This window comes from Crinia signifera, chromosome 12 (assembly GCF_055691185.1).
Source record: "Crinia signifera chromosome 12, ASM5569118v1, whole genome shotgun sequence".
NCBI lineage: Eukaryota > Metazoa > Chordata > Amphibia > Anura > Myobatrachidae > Crinia > Crinia signifera.
Genome location: NC_139228.1, coordinates 35,452,418 through 35,470,246, shown reverse-complemented (window position 1 = coordinate 35,470,246; position 17,829 = coordinate 35,452,418). Strand labels below are relative to the sequence as shown.

General features: G+C 44.8%; 1 protein-coding gene across 1 annotated transcript in view; it reads right to left on the bottom strand.

The window, feature by feature from the left end:
- MTHFD1 (methylenetetrahydrofolate dehydrogenase, cyclohydrolase and formyltetrahydrofolate synthetase 1) overlaps positions 1-17,829 on the bottom strand; it is a 60,309-nt gene that overhangs the window by 41,666 nt on the left and 814 nt on the right. The window contains exons 2-10 of the mRNA XM_083166523.1: positions 11,595-11,679; positions 10,244-10,303; positions 8,700-8,753; positions 8,301-8,437; positions 7,083-7,183; positions 6,788-6,924; positions 5,611-5,722; positions 421-548; positions 235-332 (exon numbers count right to left, since the gene is read on the bottom strand). Coding sequence (XP_083022649.1) covers positions 235-332; positions 421-548; positions 5,611-5,722; positions 6,788-6,924; positions 7,083-7,183; positions 8,301-8,437; positions 8,700-8,753; positions 10,244-10,303; positions 11,595-11,679 — 912 coding nt within the window. The remainder of the gene's footprint in view (positions 1-234; positions 333-420; positions 549-5,610; positions 5,723-6,787; positions 6,925-7,082; positions 7,184-8,300; positions 8,438-8,699; positions 8,754-10,243; positions 10,304-11,594; positions 11,680-17,829) is intronic.

Here is a 17,829-nt window from a genome sequence, read left to right as displayed (position 1 = left end):
CTGGCTGCTTTATTTTGACACTGCAAGACACCCCACCCAAATCTCTGCGAGGCTGTATGTGATACATCGGACTAGTGTGGCCTTTAGAACAGCAACAGATTGCAGACTACTCTGACCACTGTCTCCATACTATTCCAGCATTGGTTACGTGCAGTGACACTTATTACAGGTAATTGTAGCTTGCCATTAATGAAACCAGACAGAACATCTCAGGGTCTGTAAGAAGCATGTTACCTGGGCACAGGAGTCTGCACCTGGATCTTGGTGCACTCTATATTCCATTTGTGTGGCTGGAATGTCTCTAGGGAACGTTTTGCACTTTCTACCGTGTTCTGGAAGCAGAAATGAGAACGGTAGGTCCATTTAAAGGTAAATTCACACCAACACAAGAACAGTGTTTACTCCTTCGACATGACCTACCTCCATGAGCATGGCTACAGTCATTGGACCAACCCCACCTGGGACTGGAGTGATGTACGATGCCTTATCCTTTGCTTCTTCATAGGCCACATCCCCAACAATCCGCTTCCCAGAGGCCTTTGTAGCATCTGTGGAATACAGAATACATCTCACTCAGTTCAAAGGACAAAACTGACGTCCTGCTAAAGGTTACTTACAATTATACAGGAAAGCAATGGTACAAGTATTTATTTATTTATTTTACAGTTTCTTATATAGCGCATACATATTACGCAGCGCTTTACAGAGAATATTTGAACATTCACATCAGTCCCTGCCCCAGTGGAGCTTACAATCTATATTCCCTACCACATGTACACGCACACACAGACATTCTAGGGTTAATTTTGTTGGAAGCCAATTAACCTATCTGTATATTTTTGGATTGTGGGAGGAAACCGGAGTACCCGGAGTAAACCCACGCAAGCACGGGGAGAATATACAAACTCCGCACAGTTAGAGCCATGGTGGGGATCGAACCCATGACCTCAGCGCTGTGAGGCAGTAATGTTAACCATTACACTATCCGTGCTGCCCAAGTAGGTGCCTTTACTCGCTTACATATTATCCATATCAGTACAACACGCACACTACATGGAGAACTTTGTAGTCTTAATCAACAGACGTTTGAGGTGACCAGGGTTCATTAATGGTGTTGTACTGAGAAAGTACAACTCTAAATGACGCAAGAGTGCAAAGCCGGTTCTTGAACCATTTCTCTGATTATCTCAGAAGTGTGAAAACTCACCGTCAGGCAAACCGTATGATAGAATGACATGATCACATGACCAGTAATGGACCCTAAACATACTCTAGCTAGAAAAACTGGTTAATGCAACCATCCAATCAGAATGTGGGTAGCACAGTGGCGCAGGTGTTAGCATTACTGCCTCACAGAACTGGGATCCTAAGGTCAATTTCTATCCAAGGTACCTATGCACAAGTTAGGGTGCTCTGGCATCCTACCACGCTACAAATACATAATATCAGCTTCTGAAAATAAATTAATTACACTAGTGTGTACATAATAGGCTGTATAGATTATCAACTGCACTACCTAAAGTAATCCCTGTAAAGCGCTGTGAAATATTACCAGTTATGCATGTAGTGCGCTCATAAGTACTGATTGTTATGTTCAACCAGTTACATTCCTTACTTCCAGTCCTTATACTATATTGGCAGTTATTTATATAGCGCACACATATTCCGCAGCACTTTACAGAGAATATTTGAACATTCACATCAGTCCCTGCCCCGGTGGAGTTTACACTCTATATACATTGAAACTATCAAAGTTGGAAGCCTTTGAGCTGATTGATTAGTCCCAGGAGAAAGAGGGCATAGACTATAGAAGTGGCATTCATGTACTAAGATGGCACCTGAGAAGGTGGCTTATATAAAGAAATACAGAGACATTCCATACCCCTAACATATAATCAGCAAGGCTAATCTGTAGTCACTTGCAAGAGGGTTCTGACACACCAAAACTAAAAAGGTGCCCACACACTAGAAAGATCTGCGCATAAATTAGCCTTCAAATCTTTTGTCTGTCCTGGACAAAAGATTTCAGGCAAGCGCACATCTTTACCAAAGATTTTTCTTAAGATCCCATGTGCGTTCCTATGGATCTTTTGTTAAATCTTCTGATCTTTCATGCAGCACGTAAGAACAGAAGATTTAGCAAAAGATCCACGGGAGCGCGCACCGGACCGAAATTGGACGATTTTCGGTAAACATCGGACGATTTATCGTAAATCGGCCAAAAAAACAACAACACATTCTAGTGTGTGGGCACCTTAAGACTGACAGCAGGAAAGCTGTGGATTGCAAGAGACAATAGATGCGAGGGACTGGTCCATTTTCCTACATACAGTACTGTATGCTCAGACACCTGCACTTTGGAGATAAACATCCATACTGCTGGCCAGGCATTTACAAAGCGTATAAGAGGGAGGGAAAAGAACATACTGCGCACGTCATGGACCATACCGCCAAGACATCCATGTAGAACAACCCATAACAAGCAATTAACAGATGGGGTGCCACCTAGGAGATTGCACTCGCCCAACTGCCGCTATGATCATTGCCAGGCATGGGCTGTGTATTGCGCCTCCTCAGTTCGGCCAGCCACCTCTGACGTAGCACAACTCATATGCCATGCATGTCACGTTGTCTTGCCGCCCAGTGCTGCTCCTGCGGCTGAGAGGGAAAACATTTTCCTCACTTACACAGGTATTTGATACACCTGTACTCTGCAAATGACACGCACCAGCACATGCCCTATATTCTATGGCTACAGCTGAAGCAACCCATAGAGGCATCCCGGAGGGAGGGAACACCTCCCAATGGGACTGCCACGGGTTACAGGCAGGTCAGCCTTCCAATAGGAAGTAACTGCCAGTCACATTGAAGCCAGTGCAGTCAGAGGATACCATCCCTCAAATCATTAGCATACACTGGCCAGTATTCAATGCTGCCTGCTCGCCATCACAGCTCGCAGGGTCAGTATTCAACTAAGGGGGCGAGGGGGGGGGGCGCGGAAATCGGCGTATGTGGCTGCTAAAACAGCGAGACTCGCCGCTAAATGCAGCGGGCTCCTCGCAATAGCCGCGAGCCTCGCTGTTTGGGGGAATCCTCACCGTCCTGTGACAGAGAGGATTCCCCCAGAACATTAAAGTGAGCAGCAGGCGATCCGCAACGTTTAACCCCCTCGCCCGCCGCATTGAATACAGTTCATTGTGCATACTATTACATTATGTTGTTATATATATATATATATATATATATATATATATATATATATATATATATATATATATATATATATATATATATATATATATATATATATATATATGTATGTAGATACAATACAAAGTAAAAAAATAAAAAAGTAACAAAATTTGTTTTTTTATACACTTCATATGTATTTCTTATTTATAGTAAAGTTATACATTAATATCCATAAAAGAATAACACCACAGAAAAATACGCAAGACTGACTGGCTGGAGGCCGGATAGATCAGGATTATTTAGGAAAAAAAAATAAATAAAAAAGAGGCTAGGTAGAGAGTAGAAAAAAAAAGGCAGGGTGGAGAGGAGGAAGGTCTTGTTACCAGCTTCGGCGGGCTTCCTTGCTACCCGGGGACCCAATCATTTCGGAGAAATGAGTACCTGGCCCGAAATTCAGGGTAAAACAAAAATTAGAGCTACAGCATGTATGTGCCCTCACCCTGTACAGCGTGAGGGCACATACCTGGCCCTCCAGCTGTTGTGGAACTACCCCTCCCAGCATGCCCGGCTACAAATTTTATATAATGGATTGCTAAAACTGTGGCAGGGCATGCTGGGACGTGTAGTTACACAACAACTGGCGGGCCCATGAGTTTGACACCACTGGAGTACAGGGTGCAATTATTAGGGGAAAACAAGTGTGCAATTACTATGGGGCAGTGTGTTAGTGGAATTGTTGTAGGGTGGGGCAGTACGTGGAATTAGTGCAGGGGCCAGTAGTTCGTAAAAGGACCCAAATGTAATTTAAAAAAAAATAAAAAATAAAATAAAGGGTCATTTAATGGGACTAACAGCATATTCAAATGACGGCACTAGGCTGTGGGACACCCTGCCCACTGATACCTTCTCCGTAATATGTTACAAGTACATCGCTACAGTGCGCGCACATTACCGGCCACACAGCCTGTGGAAGCCAGGTGCAGGCTGGCCATGTTTCGGGTTGCGAAATCACATGCAGCCGCCACCCCCTCCCTAAGCAGTCCGGAAACCCCAGCATTAACAAAAGCATTTATGTTCTCTACACTTACATCTAATGTCACCAAATTACACCAGACCCCCCATTCCCTAAACTCACCTGCTTGAGTGTCATCAGCTGCATCCATGACAACAGGCAGCAGAGCTGTAGTGCTACTAGCCCACCTTGTTCCCAAATACCTTAACACACAGCAAGGATTCACTACTGCTCTAAACACTTCACTGAGTTCTACATAACCTACTGTGTATGCAGATAACTGATAATGAGGTTAGATAATTAACTTATGTGGTTCAAACTAACAGCATGTAAGCCCCAGCCAATACTGGAAGGATACAACATACAGTATAAACGTTTGCCCTAGTGCCATGGTCATAAACTGCAAGAGACTCCAAAGCTTTAAAAACATGGCCCATAACCCTTTGAGTGCCAACATCTGAGAGGTGCACCAAAACAAATACAAAAAAAAAATGCCAGCATCGCTCACATTTGTTATATAAATTGAAAACTAAAATGTTCTGGGGTGGAAATAGAAAATTCCTGTATGAGGTAATATTGCAGGTCATTATGATGAATACAGATGTTTGCTCGGCAAATTTCACACCTATTTTGACAAATTCACTTGGCGCTCAAAGGGTTAAGCTACAAGGGAAATAAATACCCTAAAATACATCATAAAACATATCTATGGTTTGAGTGATAGTACGTTAGCATTTTTTACACTCCAGCTGTCCACAGACGTCACTGTAAAAGGTGCCCATACACTGAGCCGGTTTGGGCCAATTTCGTCCGAGTCCGACAAATCGGCCCAGTTAGATGTCCCTTCAGGACCGATGCGCATCGGACCCGAGGGGGTGGTTGGACCTGCTGGCCATCCAACCTGGGATCTCTTTCCCCGCTGGTGGGCAGCGGGGTCCGTCCGAGTGGTGGTTGGAAGGCTGGAGCTTGTAGCAGCATTTTGCCGGGATGCAGCTGCTGAATATTTTGAAATTACTGGCTTGGAGTCTCAGCCAATAAACGACATCCGGACAGTCATTTCAAAATATTCAGCAGCTACATCCCGCCACCCGGCAAAATGCTGCTACAAGCTCCAGCCTTCCAACCACCACTCGGACGGACCCCGCTGCAGCTCCCCGGGAGTATTACATACAATAAATCGCATGCGTTTACTGCATGTAAAAAGGGCACATCAAGTGCCAGATCGCATGTGCGCCTCCCGGGGAGCTGCCGGGGGACTCTGAGCAGACTTGTCCTTAGGACAAATTGGCCCAGTGTATGGGGGCCTTAAGAGTGACAAAGATGTAGCAAGGTGTACATAAAAACCCATCATTGTACAAAACCCATCCAGAATTTCTGCCGTTTAACGTTAGTCACAAAACCCTTACCTGGTACATAGTTAATGCCACAGTCTATCACAACAGCGCCAGGCTTGATCCATTCTCCCTTCACCATCTCTGGTTTACCAGCTCCCACAACAAGAATGTCTGCTCTGCTCACCTGAGTGCCATAAGGAATACATGAATACTATGGATACTACGGATAAACAGTTATTTGTGAACTTCTGCTACAACCACATTTTAGAGGAAATAAATTCATGTTCAACTTTAAACTGATACAGGGGAATCTAGCAGTCACAAATGTAGCCCCTGTATTTTATGCATTGCATGATCATTAGCGAACTAGGGCATGACTCAGTCACACACAGCGGCATATCTGCAATGTTACACCCAACGCACAGACAAGACGTGCATGCTCATTTCTGCTGGGCTACTTGTGCAAGGGAAACCAGTGAGATATCCTCTTGCGGATTGGCGGGGGGTGTGCGGGGCGGCGTGGGAAGCGAAGGGCAACACAGACTTCCATGGGGATACTCCATCTAGAACTGGCGCACCCCCCCCCCCCCCAGCAGCGAAGCCCCGGCAGTGGTTTTTACGGCATTTTTTGTTTGGAGCCTCTCGCCCCAAGACATAGAGTGTTGGTGAAGTAATGCTGGAATATGTACACGTCCATTATACCCCCTTTCAGGCATAGAGCGAACACTATACATGGAATGTAATCCATTTACAATTGTTAAGCAAACCCAGTCCATTTTGTGCTGCCCCCACCTTTGCATGACCTCATTATAGTGAGCCTGCAAACCGTCCCCTTATCGTGACAATTCCATAAAAACTGGTAAACACATCTTATGTCTGAAAGGGGGCGACCCAGGAATTTGCCGGGTCTGAAGTAGTGTGAAAGGGGGATTAGTATTCATCTTTACATCGTACTCAGCTGTAATAGAAACTTTAGGGTCTTTCGTGTCAATTCAATTGCATGTGATGTGTTGCTGATTAGTTATAGTGGCAGAATAGAACACAACATAATAGACTTGCATGCACACCTGTATAGGGGCAGTGTAAAATCAATGTTGGTGGGCTGCCATGTACCATTCTGGAACAGGAGGTGCATCACCTTACCTGTAACTGAAAATGCCCCCCTAGAATCTCTAGAGGCCCCAGGAGCGGTCTTACATGAGACTATAGAAAAGCTTAGATTATGCTCATTAATTAAACGAGAACTCACCTCTTCACAGAGTGCCTCAGTCTTTGAGTGACAGGTGGTGACAGTCGCATGGTTCCACAACAGTAGGTCATGCATAGGTGCTCCCACAATCTTACTGCGACCAATCACTACTGCTCGTTTCCCTGCAATCTGCACCCCTGTAGATTCAAGCAGGAGAAAACTGCAGTCACCAAATAGAGAGGCAAAATAAAAAAATAGCAGCTATATCCTGTTTCTGTTCACTCCAGACATCTATGATCAATACGAGATCAATAACCTGCACAAGTAAAAAGACAGAGATAGAAAGAGGCTTCACCTGTTTGTCGGATGAGATCCAGGCATCCTTTTGGTGTACAGGGGATAAAGCAGTCGCCGAGATCACCTCTAGCCAATTTCCCAGCATTTATACAAGTTAAGCTGCAAAAAGATAAAAAGGATTTAAAAAAAGAAAAAAACCCACCACAACTTTTTTTTTTTTTAATAGGTTATACCACGTCATCAGCATAGGGATGCGTTCTACAATGCAATTTTTTTTTTTTTTTTTTTAAAGAGTCAGAGTCCAACAGCCAGTGAACGGAAACCTCCTCCATACACCATGCAGTATACAAATTCACTCAATACCATGCATCGCTTCTCCTTATCGGCTGCACTATGGCCACATTTAAGCAAGCGATGTCAAGAGGGACAAGAGTCTATCAATACAATTCCTTATCTTCTAGAAATAAAAATACAAACAACTATTTGTAGTAAGATTACAATTTTTTTTTGTTGGCAAGTGGGAGAGTTAATGGGAGAAGGAAATATTTTCATTTTAAAAACACTTGATGCTTGGCAAACAGCTTACAGGATGTATGTGTATAAAAGTATACTACGTATTTAAAATTAAGCCAATGATCATCCTTACATTTGTGTAATGTATTAAATTTAAAAAAAATAATAATAAATTAAAACCAAAATTGTAAAGATTAATGTGCACAGATTTTTTTTATTTTTTTAAAGGCCAACTCAGTCCAGAAGCAAACTGGGTTGCTGAATATTTGGACAGAATATAAGTGCAGCCTCCACTGTGTCTAGATGGGAGAAACACTTTCAGAGGTCTAAAGGCCCCCCATGCTTTAGGCCGAACTTGTCCTGGGGACAAGTTAGACCTAATTACCCCTTGAGCTCCCCGGGAGGGCTCACTTACAATTTGGATGCATGCGATAACTCCCAGGAGCTGCAGCAGGAGGAGAGGGGGGGGGGGGGGGGGCAGGAGACTGTCAAAAGACTGGCTGGCCACTGATTGGCTGAGAGAGCTCTTGATGTGCGTGCGGAACCAGACATTGGGTCAGATAGGACGTCAAACACATGCGATTTGATCCCATTTATTGGCCCGATCTGTTGGAATCCCATCAAATCGCAGTACTGTACGGGGGCCTTTACACTAAAGCCTGATCCCAGCAGACACCGGATTGGTTTCGGTGGATTTAGAGCATCGCCTAATAGCACGTATGCAATAACAGAAGGCTGAGGCTTTGGACACATAATGACTCACCCATCCACATCTTTGGCAGGTGACACCGCATTAGTGACCTTTTCTGTATCAATTTTGTGATCCGACTCCAGAGGCAGCTGAACAATCAATCCATGAAAGTTTGGGTTCTCATTAATAGCCTTTATCCTGCTCAGCACCTGCAATACAAATGCAGACAATGAGACACATCGGTGTGGGGGTAGAGGGGGTTCCCAAAGATTTTGTTTCTTTAGCAGAAATGTAGCATATGTATCAGTACCAACCAATCAGCTCCTGTCCATTGACAATCGCAGGAGCCGATTGGTTGGTACTCTTCAAGCTTTGATGCACATGCCCCATGAAATATTAGGCATTTTACAGGCACCCCTCCCCCTTCTTTTGCCTGGTGTGCAGATGACCCTTCCAGTTGGCTGCACTTACCTCCGTTTCAGTTGCGCTCTTTGGCAGCTTTATATGACTTGCATTAATACCAATCTAAATAGAAAAAAAAAAAAAGTAAATACATTGTTAATACACGAACCAATCACAAAGTGATCTCTGAAATATTTTATATGCGCCCCAAAAAAATGAGAATTCTGTCTATATAACGAGGTACTGGGGGCTCTATATGAGATGGAGCCAAAATAACTGGTGCTGACGCTTGATAAACCCAATCAACCGTCTATACATTGCACAAGACGCATTTTCAGCTTAATTGCCAAGTCACCACGACCCACTTCTGCTGAATACCTATGGTATAGTAGATCTTTAGCCGGACAGCATATATACTCACCGTATTGCACTGTGCAGTAAATGAAATGTAATACCATAATGCTTAACACTTCTCGGAACGAGGAAACCATTGCAGCCTATAGCTCACTATTAAAAACTGGACAATACTTAATATTCAGATATACAAGTACTCAAAAGGTCTTAAAGTCTAATTGTTTAAAAAGGAAAAACTGCCTCAGTGCATAGGACTAGGATTACAGCACCCTCAAAAATCTAAAAGCCCCCACTCACTACCATGATTTGGGGGCGATTTCACCCATTCACAATGAAACAGGCCGAGAAATCGTCCCAAATTGGGCGAGTGTGATGCCCCCTCAGGTCCGATGCGCGGTCCCATGTGCATCGGACTGAGTCGGAGGTCGGATCGGCATGCAGGTTTGACCGCCCTCCCGGCGGCAGCGAACAGGGGTCACAGGCAATCCATCACATGTAAAGTATAGGGTCAATCCAAAGATCTGCAAACATCTCACAGGTATGAGTCATAGCAGGATCGCAGTACAAAAATGTTCCCTACCCCATGGTGGTCTGAGCAATGTTGTGCTAATTCCTGCTGATTTCAGCCTATGAAGGGTGAGTGTCGGTGCAGTTTCTGAAACGCTGCGGCAATGGCACATCGCACCCATCGAAAACAATAGGACTGACCCATGAAAGTGAAGTAGATGGGGCCTTGACCATGTTATGGGCCAAATGTACTAAGCTTGAAAAGTGATAAAATGGAGAGAGTGATAAACCACCAGCCAATCAGATACTAAGTGCCATGCCTCAGGGTGTTCAAAAAAAAAAAAAAAAAAATGACAGGAAAGAGCTGATTGGATGGTGGGTTTTCACTCTCCATTGTATCACTTTTCAAGGCTTCGTACATCTCACCCTATGCGAGGAAGCTGGCAAATTCTCTGAGGAGCCTAGAACTCCCAAAAAAACTCAGGCGTAGGGAAGAATGGCTAAATACAACATTAGCATTTTTGGAACCAAGGAGGAGATTTACCAAAGCTGGGAGAGAGATACAGCACCAACCAATAAGCCTCTAACTGATAATTCTACCTGTAACTCACCTGTACATAAATAAAACGCACAATACCATGCACGCTGTACATTCTACTGCAGCTAAATTACTGGCACGGTCGTTCAGTCCTATTACGTTTTCACATTCTCCTACATACAGTTTTCAACATAAGACTCATTTTATATGTTACCTCTGCAGCAGCTTTCAGCTTCACACTGATGTACAGATTAGAGTCATCTCTGTCCCCCACCTAGGATGAAAAAAAAAAAAAAAAAAGATACTCAAACTCAAGGAACACCATGAACAGTTAGATAAAAGAAAGCTCTGTCGCTCTCAAAGAGGCATAAGAATGGGGGATAAGGAGGCAAAAAAGAATCAGCAAACAAGCCCTTAAAAATTCCACTGGGTATAAAAGCCTATCAGCTTGCCTCATAAGCCAATGCTCCGCCGCTCCCACCTACCTTCTCCCAGTTACATCACTCTGCCTAAAGCTGCAATTCCTCACGGGATTCCTACGGGCCCCCATACACTAGTCCGACTTGACCCAAGAAAAATTTGGACCAGTTTGCCCTTGAAAGACCCCCGGCAAGCTGCTTACGATTTGGCACTTGATGTGCCAAATTATACATGCAATAAATCACATGCGATTCAGCCAATCAGCGTCCAGACAGTATTTTCAAATTCAGCAGCGCTTCCCGTGTCACCGCCCGGCGACTAGCGCTACTCAGTTCCCATCCATCACACGGACCCGTTCACTTAATGCCCTGTGCCAAAGAGATCACACTGCCTGCCACGCCGCAGGGACTCCCCCTACCAGCTCCCCAGGGATATACATGGAATCGCCGATTTATACAGGGAATAGGTATGTGGACTGTCCACTGTCCATTTGTCAGTGGAAACCACTACAAGGCAAAAGACCCAGGTAACGAGAGTGGAAAATAGCAGGGTTTTCAGCTTGTAAAGAGCCATGGAAATGGTTATTACCCAGAATTTACGACTCAGGCAGAGGAGGCCGGCCATTGTGCCGCCGTCTCCCACTGCCCACCCTCTGACGGCCAAACTCCGCCGCAGATGCTCTCTAGTCTCCGCCCACTGCTCAGCTTTACCAGGTTTTCCATTCAGAAGAAACTGTGTCTGACCCAGGAACACAGTGAAGTGAAAATGGGGACCCCAGTGTGTAGACCAGACAAAAACCCAGGTCAAACATCCCGGGTTTGACCGGGAATTTGGTTGAAAAGTGGCATAAAATGGAGTTCTATTTTACATGGGATGTTGCTATGGCAACCAATCGGATATCATCAATTATCTTCTCAAAGTTTCCAAATAAGTAGATTCTGATTGGTTACCCATAGCAACATCCCATGCGAAACTCCCATCTTAGTAAGTTTCACCCTATAAATAAAAAGTTGTCATAACAAAGACAACAACTTCTTAAGAATTGCAGTGGCAATGGACAAGTCAGTCATAGCATTAGCATAAAATGGAGCGATGCATCCATCCTTAAGCCCAGCAGCTGACCAGCGACGGAGTGTTCTACTAACCTGCAGAATTGCCAGACCAGGACAGAAGCCGGCGTACTTCTCCTGCATAGCCAGAACTTCATGTTTCAGGCGCTCTCGGACCACCCTGCAACAGTTAGGCAGAGGATGTTACCGACACACAGTATAAAGCATGCGGCAAAAAGGAGATTCAGCAAATGGAACCAAAGAAAACATACAGATATGATATTGGCTTTGAAACCACCATATACAATTGGATTACATAGAAATGTAAGTGACTGAGGACAAAAGAATTATTAGGCCAAGCAAAGCCAATAGAGTATATACGAGAGAGACCTTATCTTGCCAGAATCATGCAGACTCCCCCAATTAAAAAACCCAAAGATGCTGGTCACGGATTCACAGATATCCTTCCAACTAGCCACAGGACCCAGCTTGTAGGCTTTCCCTTCTGGCAGAGTCAATTAGAAGGAACGTCTTAATGGACATTTAAAAACGTGGGAAAAAAAAAAAAAAAAAAACACACACACACAGAACACTGGGAGGAAAAGCAAATGGATTTGGACACAAACCATGTATGCCATATTAATGAACATAAATTCAGAGCTTTGTTATTCAGATACAATGCCCTTTTTGTTTAGTGACATTTCAATATACTACAATACCTAGGAATCAAACTCATAACCTGTTAAACCATGTTCTCATTGCCGCTCCTGCAAAATCCCTGGTTTTTCTTGCCGGATTTTTGGCGGGGCACAGAGCTTCTCAGCTCAACAGATCCCCTTCATACTGCACCTCAGACCCGGTAATTTCCCGCGTCTACCCCTTTCACACTGCTTTCCATGGTCTGCCTTCCAACAAGTGTGTGGAATTTGATTGGGTGTTGGGAAATTTGTACAAATTGCTGTGATTGGCTGTTTAAAAACCAGCTTTTATTGGCTGGCTGTCACATATCACATGATTACATCCCCCAATGAACTTGCTTTTTTGCATTTTGTCAGAAAAACCCAGGTATGTGCTGTTCACACGGCCATACACCCGTGTATTACCCAGGAAAAACCCTGCAAAAAAAAAACCTGTGTCTAATTCCCAGGGCATAACACCCGGGAATTTCACAAAGACCCTTTCACACAGACAGGACACAGGAAATTACTGCTTGCCCTGGCAAATACCCGGGATTTTTGCAGCAGCGAGAACGGGGTATTACATTCACATTACACACTCTACTCATTGTGCTATTTGATCCTGCATAAAATCCAATGCTGCCCATACATATGTGAGATATCGCATACAATCCTTCCATTTCGACTGCATCTGGCCGATTAATCGAATGATTGTATGTACAAAATGTGTACCATTCGACGCGCAGGCACGCCGCTCAAATGTCACGTCTCACGGTCTTATGTACTGCACATAATATTTCTCGAATTGTACGTGCGGTCGAATGCTGTTTTGTGCGCATGCAATTTTTCTAAATGCCGATGTGCAATTCTTGAAGAGTTCTGCTAGCTTCCTGGCCCCTTCTCTTCCACCCACCCTTTTTTATCGAACGGTGTATTCGATAAATCGGATGATCGAATGCACTAAAATGCTTTTTTTCATGCGATTTATCGAATGCTGAGCTTCAAGGGAAATCTTACCAGACATCGAATGCAATTGCACATTTGTATGGACAGCATAAGATTTATAATATAAAGCTACTTGTACTTTGTGAAACATAATCAGCATTGTGAATGAGCAGTTCCGGTACTTGTTTCCTAGAACGGCCACAATCGTGAGGGATCGTGGCTCTTAATTAAGGGACACGATCCTCCCGATGTGGCCGATTTTTTACTAATTTTTCACTTTGATTGACAGAAATCGGGTCAATCGGTCGGTCGCGACCAATTAAAATCGGCCGCGATGCGACCGACCGATTCACCCGATTTTTCCATAGACTTCAATGTTAAAAAATCTTTTAACATTGAAATCGGTCGGTCTTGTGCCATTATAATGGCACAAGATGAGATGGACTTGATTAAGTCCATCTCACATAGGGAAAAATGATAAAAAAGGTGAAATGGGTCAATATGATCCATTTCACATTTTTTATGTGCCCGCCATGACCCCACGATAGACGTAAACCCGAAGCGTGGCGAGCGCAGCGAGCCCGCGAGGGGCGGCGGTACGCGTCCTCCGACCTTTTCATTCCCCTACTATCCACTAGGGCGTGGAGTGAGAATATAATAGTGTGGCGAGCGCAGCGAGCCACCGAGCCCGAAGCGTGGCGAGCGCAGCGAGCCCCGCGAGGGGACGCGTATACCTGTGAAGTTATACGCGTCCCCTCGCGGGGCTCGCTGCGCTCGCCACGCTTCGGGCTCGGTGGCTCGCTGCGCTCGCCACACTATTATATTCTCACTCCACGCCCTAGTGGATAGTAGGGGAATGAAAAGGTTGGAGGACGCGTACCGCCGCCCCTCGCGGGCTCGCTGCGCTCGCCACGCTTCGGGTTCACGTCTATCGTGGGGTCTAGCCCACTTACTAACATTTGGGGGGGCAATTACAAAAAATCGGGTGAAAAAAAATAAAAAATCGGGTGAAAAATCGGTCGATCGCATCGCATGCGACCAAATCGCATGCGATGCGACCGACCGATTTTTTATCTTCCGACCACAACGATCTAAATCGTTGTGGCCGTTCTAGGAAACAAGTACCGCAGTTCCATGTAGTGTGCAACTACACATCCAATGGCAGGCACACACTACATCAGTGGGCAGGGAACTCGGTCCTCATTACCCCACACAGTGCATGTTTTGCTGGTAACCCAGCAGGTGCACAGGTGTACTAATTACTCAGACACATTTTATAAGGTCCGCAGGTGGAGTTTATTATTTCACTTGTGATTCTGTGAGGAGACCTGCAAAACATGCACTGGGGTAATGAGGGCCGAGTTCCCTGACCACGGCACTACATAGATATAGATGTGCTCAGCTACAATGCTAATCATGTGATGTACAATCACTAATGTGATTAAGTTAAGAAGGACATGGCAGCATATGACAGGGGTAACGCCATCATGTGAGGAGGGGAACAGAAGTAATTAGGAAGTCATATGAGAAATTAAATATAGGAAGATCAGAATCTCCCAAACACAGTAATGATGCAAGACTTGAACTTTTAAGCCCCATTCACATATATGGGTCAACAGTGCTTCCGACGACACCTTAAATAGATTAACAAGGCTAAGGTTGACACAAGCATTAGGTCGACAATCAGAAAGTGAACATTAGTTTAACATGTTTTTTGGGCCGAATGTCGACATAGTGGACCTGCTTCAGGCGCGGTGCCTCGCTGTGCTCGGTAGGGCATAAAATACCTCCTGTTGGCACAAAAAAAAAACTCATGTAGACCTTCCCATATTTCGAACCAAATGCGTGTGTCACCTTCTGACCCTGTCGACCATAGCCATGTCGACCTACAGTAGTTGACCCAATGCATGTAGTCTTAAACAGAGTCTACCCAATGACTGTATCCCCCATACACACTAGAAGACACAGTAAAAGACACCACCCAGAAGGGGTTTTCGGAGCTATATATTCTAGTACACAATATTGCTAACAACCCCTGCCGTCCGCTGAACACGGGGGTCAGTTTGTCGGTTTTTGCCGCTAATTTGGTACTGGCTCATCACATTTTTGGGAGCCTACAGCAGCTGAACCTGTGGTGTCAAATCTTTTTTATACAGGTTGAGTATCCCATATCCGAATATCCGTTATCCGAATTATTCCGAAAACCATACATTCCAGAAAGTGAAAAAAAAAATTTTTTTTTGTTAAAAACTCACTGGGGACATATGTAACAGCACTACTGAGGACATGATATGTAACTGGCACTATATATGTACAAGAACATGATTGCTTGGCATTCAAATTCAATATCTGACATGGTACACAAATTTTTCTCATGTTCTTGAAACCTTGTTTTTTAAACAAATAAAATATATTTGTGTGCATTTCATGTGTTTATACAACATAAATGCAAGATACTTCAAAATACATCATTGAAATATTAAAATATTCTGAAATACGGAATAATCCGTTATCCAAAATTCTCCTGGTCCCGAGCATTTTGGATACAGGATACTCAACCTGTACCCCATAAATTATACTCCCTGGCTAACCAATGCCTCTTACTGCAGCCTACACGTGGAGAGGAGCAATCGCAGTGATGCATGCTGAGCCATCGGGTCAGGTTCTCTGTAAAAACATTGGCCCTGCCCCGGCTATTAATTACATTTATCCAACACGCTGGATAATAATCTCCATGGGGATAGCAACGCACAGTGCAACGCATCGCTATACCATTACACACAGAGCGATGTAGGGGCATTTTCTAAGCAACTGAGGGGTAGATGGAAGAAGCAGTGATACAGGAGAAGTGATAAAGTGCCTGGTACTTTATCATTGGCCAATCAGCTTCTAACAGTGACAAAGTACCAGGCACTATATCATTTCTCCATACATCTACCCCCTAGTGAGATAATATCACAATAATGATAAGAAATCGCCCAGTGGAAGAAAGTCCGCTATACATGAGAAAGTGCACTGGAAAGATCTCTAGGGCTTAATAGAATGATAGCCAGCAGTCACAGGACTTTACTGAACCATGAAGCCTGCACAATTGCTATGCATGTGATGGCCAAAATTAAGAACTTCCTGCTCAGTTCCAAAGTCCCATGTCAGAACCACAGGAGTCAGTATCCGGGCCCAAACACTTCACTGATATTCTTATACCCCTTTCACATCGCAGACACGGTTTAAAAACCGGTATTTTAAAACGGTAATTAAAACGGGTCAGAGCCTTAACAGTGACCCAGATTACCGTTTTAAATACCGGTTAAGTGTCATTCACATAGCACTTGAAACGTTTCATCCAGAACACGTTTCAAGTGCTATGTGAGAGCCACTGTGGGTTGTGTCGGGGGGGGGGGTGGATCACGGGGAAGCTAGAGGGGGGCACAGGCCGCACTCCCTGCTATTGGACGGTACAGAAGCTGCTGTCGCTGAAGGACAGCACCACGCACACCGGCCTGTCAGAGAACCTGTGTCACACACCTGTCCCCCTGGATTTTCTCTGCTCTTTGCACAGCCACTGACAGCTGAAGGCGAGTATATGGAGGAGCAGCAGCTTGTTGGTTGCGTACGGGTATCGAGTCCAGGTTGCGGGGTGCTTGTGGTCTGTAGCTTGCAGGGGAGATGTGTGCCGCGCGTGTGTGTGTGTACGGCAGCATATGTGTGCGATTAGAAGTTATTGGTGATTAGGCAGTGACAGAGAGCTTCCACTGTACTCCGCTATAGTCTAGGTTGAAGCCGTAAAAAATATTACCATAATGATGGTCTCACTCCTATCAGTGTGGTCGGTAAATGAAAAAGTTCTCTGACATTTTTAAGTAGTTTACAGCCCTGTTATACTCCCGCCACGTCCTGCAGTGCTCACCCCGCCGCTGTCAGCGTAATGGGAAGAACACAATGACAATGCCCCGTCCTACTGTATATACAGATGTGGCTGTCATACACACGTGGTGTCAGTGCCAATCTGCTGCTGCTGCCTGCTGGCCTTACACTGCGGGAGAGGATGCGGCGGGTGGGACCGGGGACAACATACTCTGGTCATATATAGTCTGTATTGTACCCCCGGACTGTGGCTTTAAGGATGAGCTCAGCGGCGGCGGGGGAGGTGTCCCGTAGAGGTGCTGCGCCAGTGGTGCACACCTGGACACCACTGGCGCGCACCTATTGTATAGCAGTGGGATTGTGTGGCCTGTGTGACATATAGGAGGGGAGGGGGCGCCACAAATTGTGCTTGTGCTTGTGTTGTTTGCCTGAAATACCGTTTCAGACAAACTGTACACATTCACATTGCACAAAAAACGGCAAGGAACCGTGTAGGACTCTGCTTTTTACACGGTTCGAAATGCCAGTTAATTTAAAACGGTAAATTGCCTGTGGTGCATTCACAGTGCACCCTTAAACGTTTTAAAAAGGGAAAAAAACGGCAATATACCGTTTTAAAAGTGCGATGTGAAAGGGGTATAAAATGAACCGTAAACAGTGACTTTATATTAATACTGATTGGCATCAGATCCCCCCCAACCTGTAGCAAAGAGGGGTCACCACATTACACCAAGGCAGGGGTTCCCAAACTTTTTTGAATCACGGCACCCTAAAGCATCAAAATGTTTTCAAGGCACCCCTAGTTCAAATGTTTCTTATTGAGAAATTCAGGAAAAGATATAAAA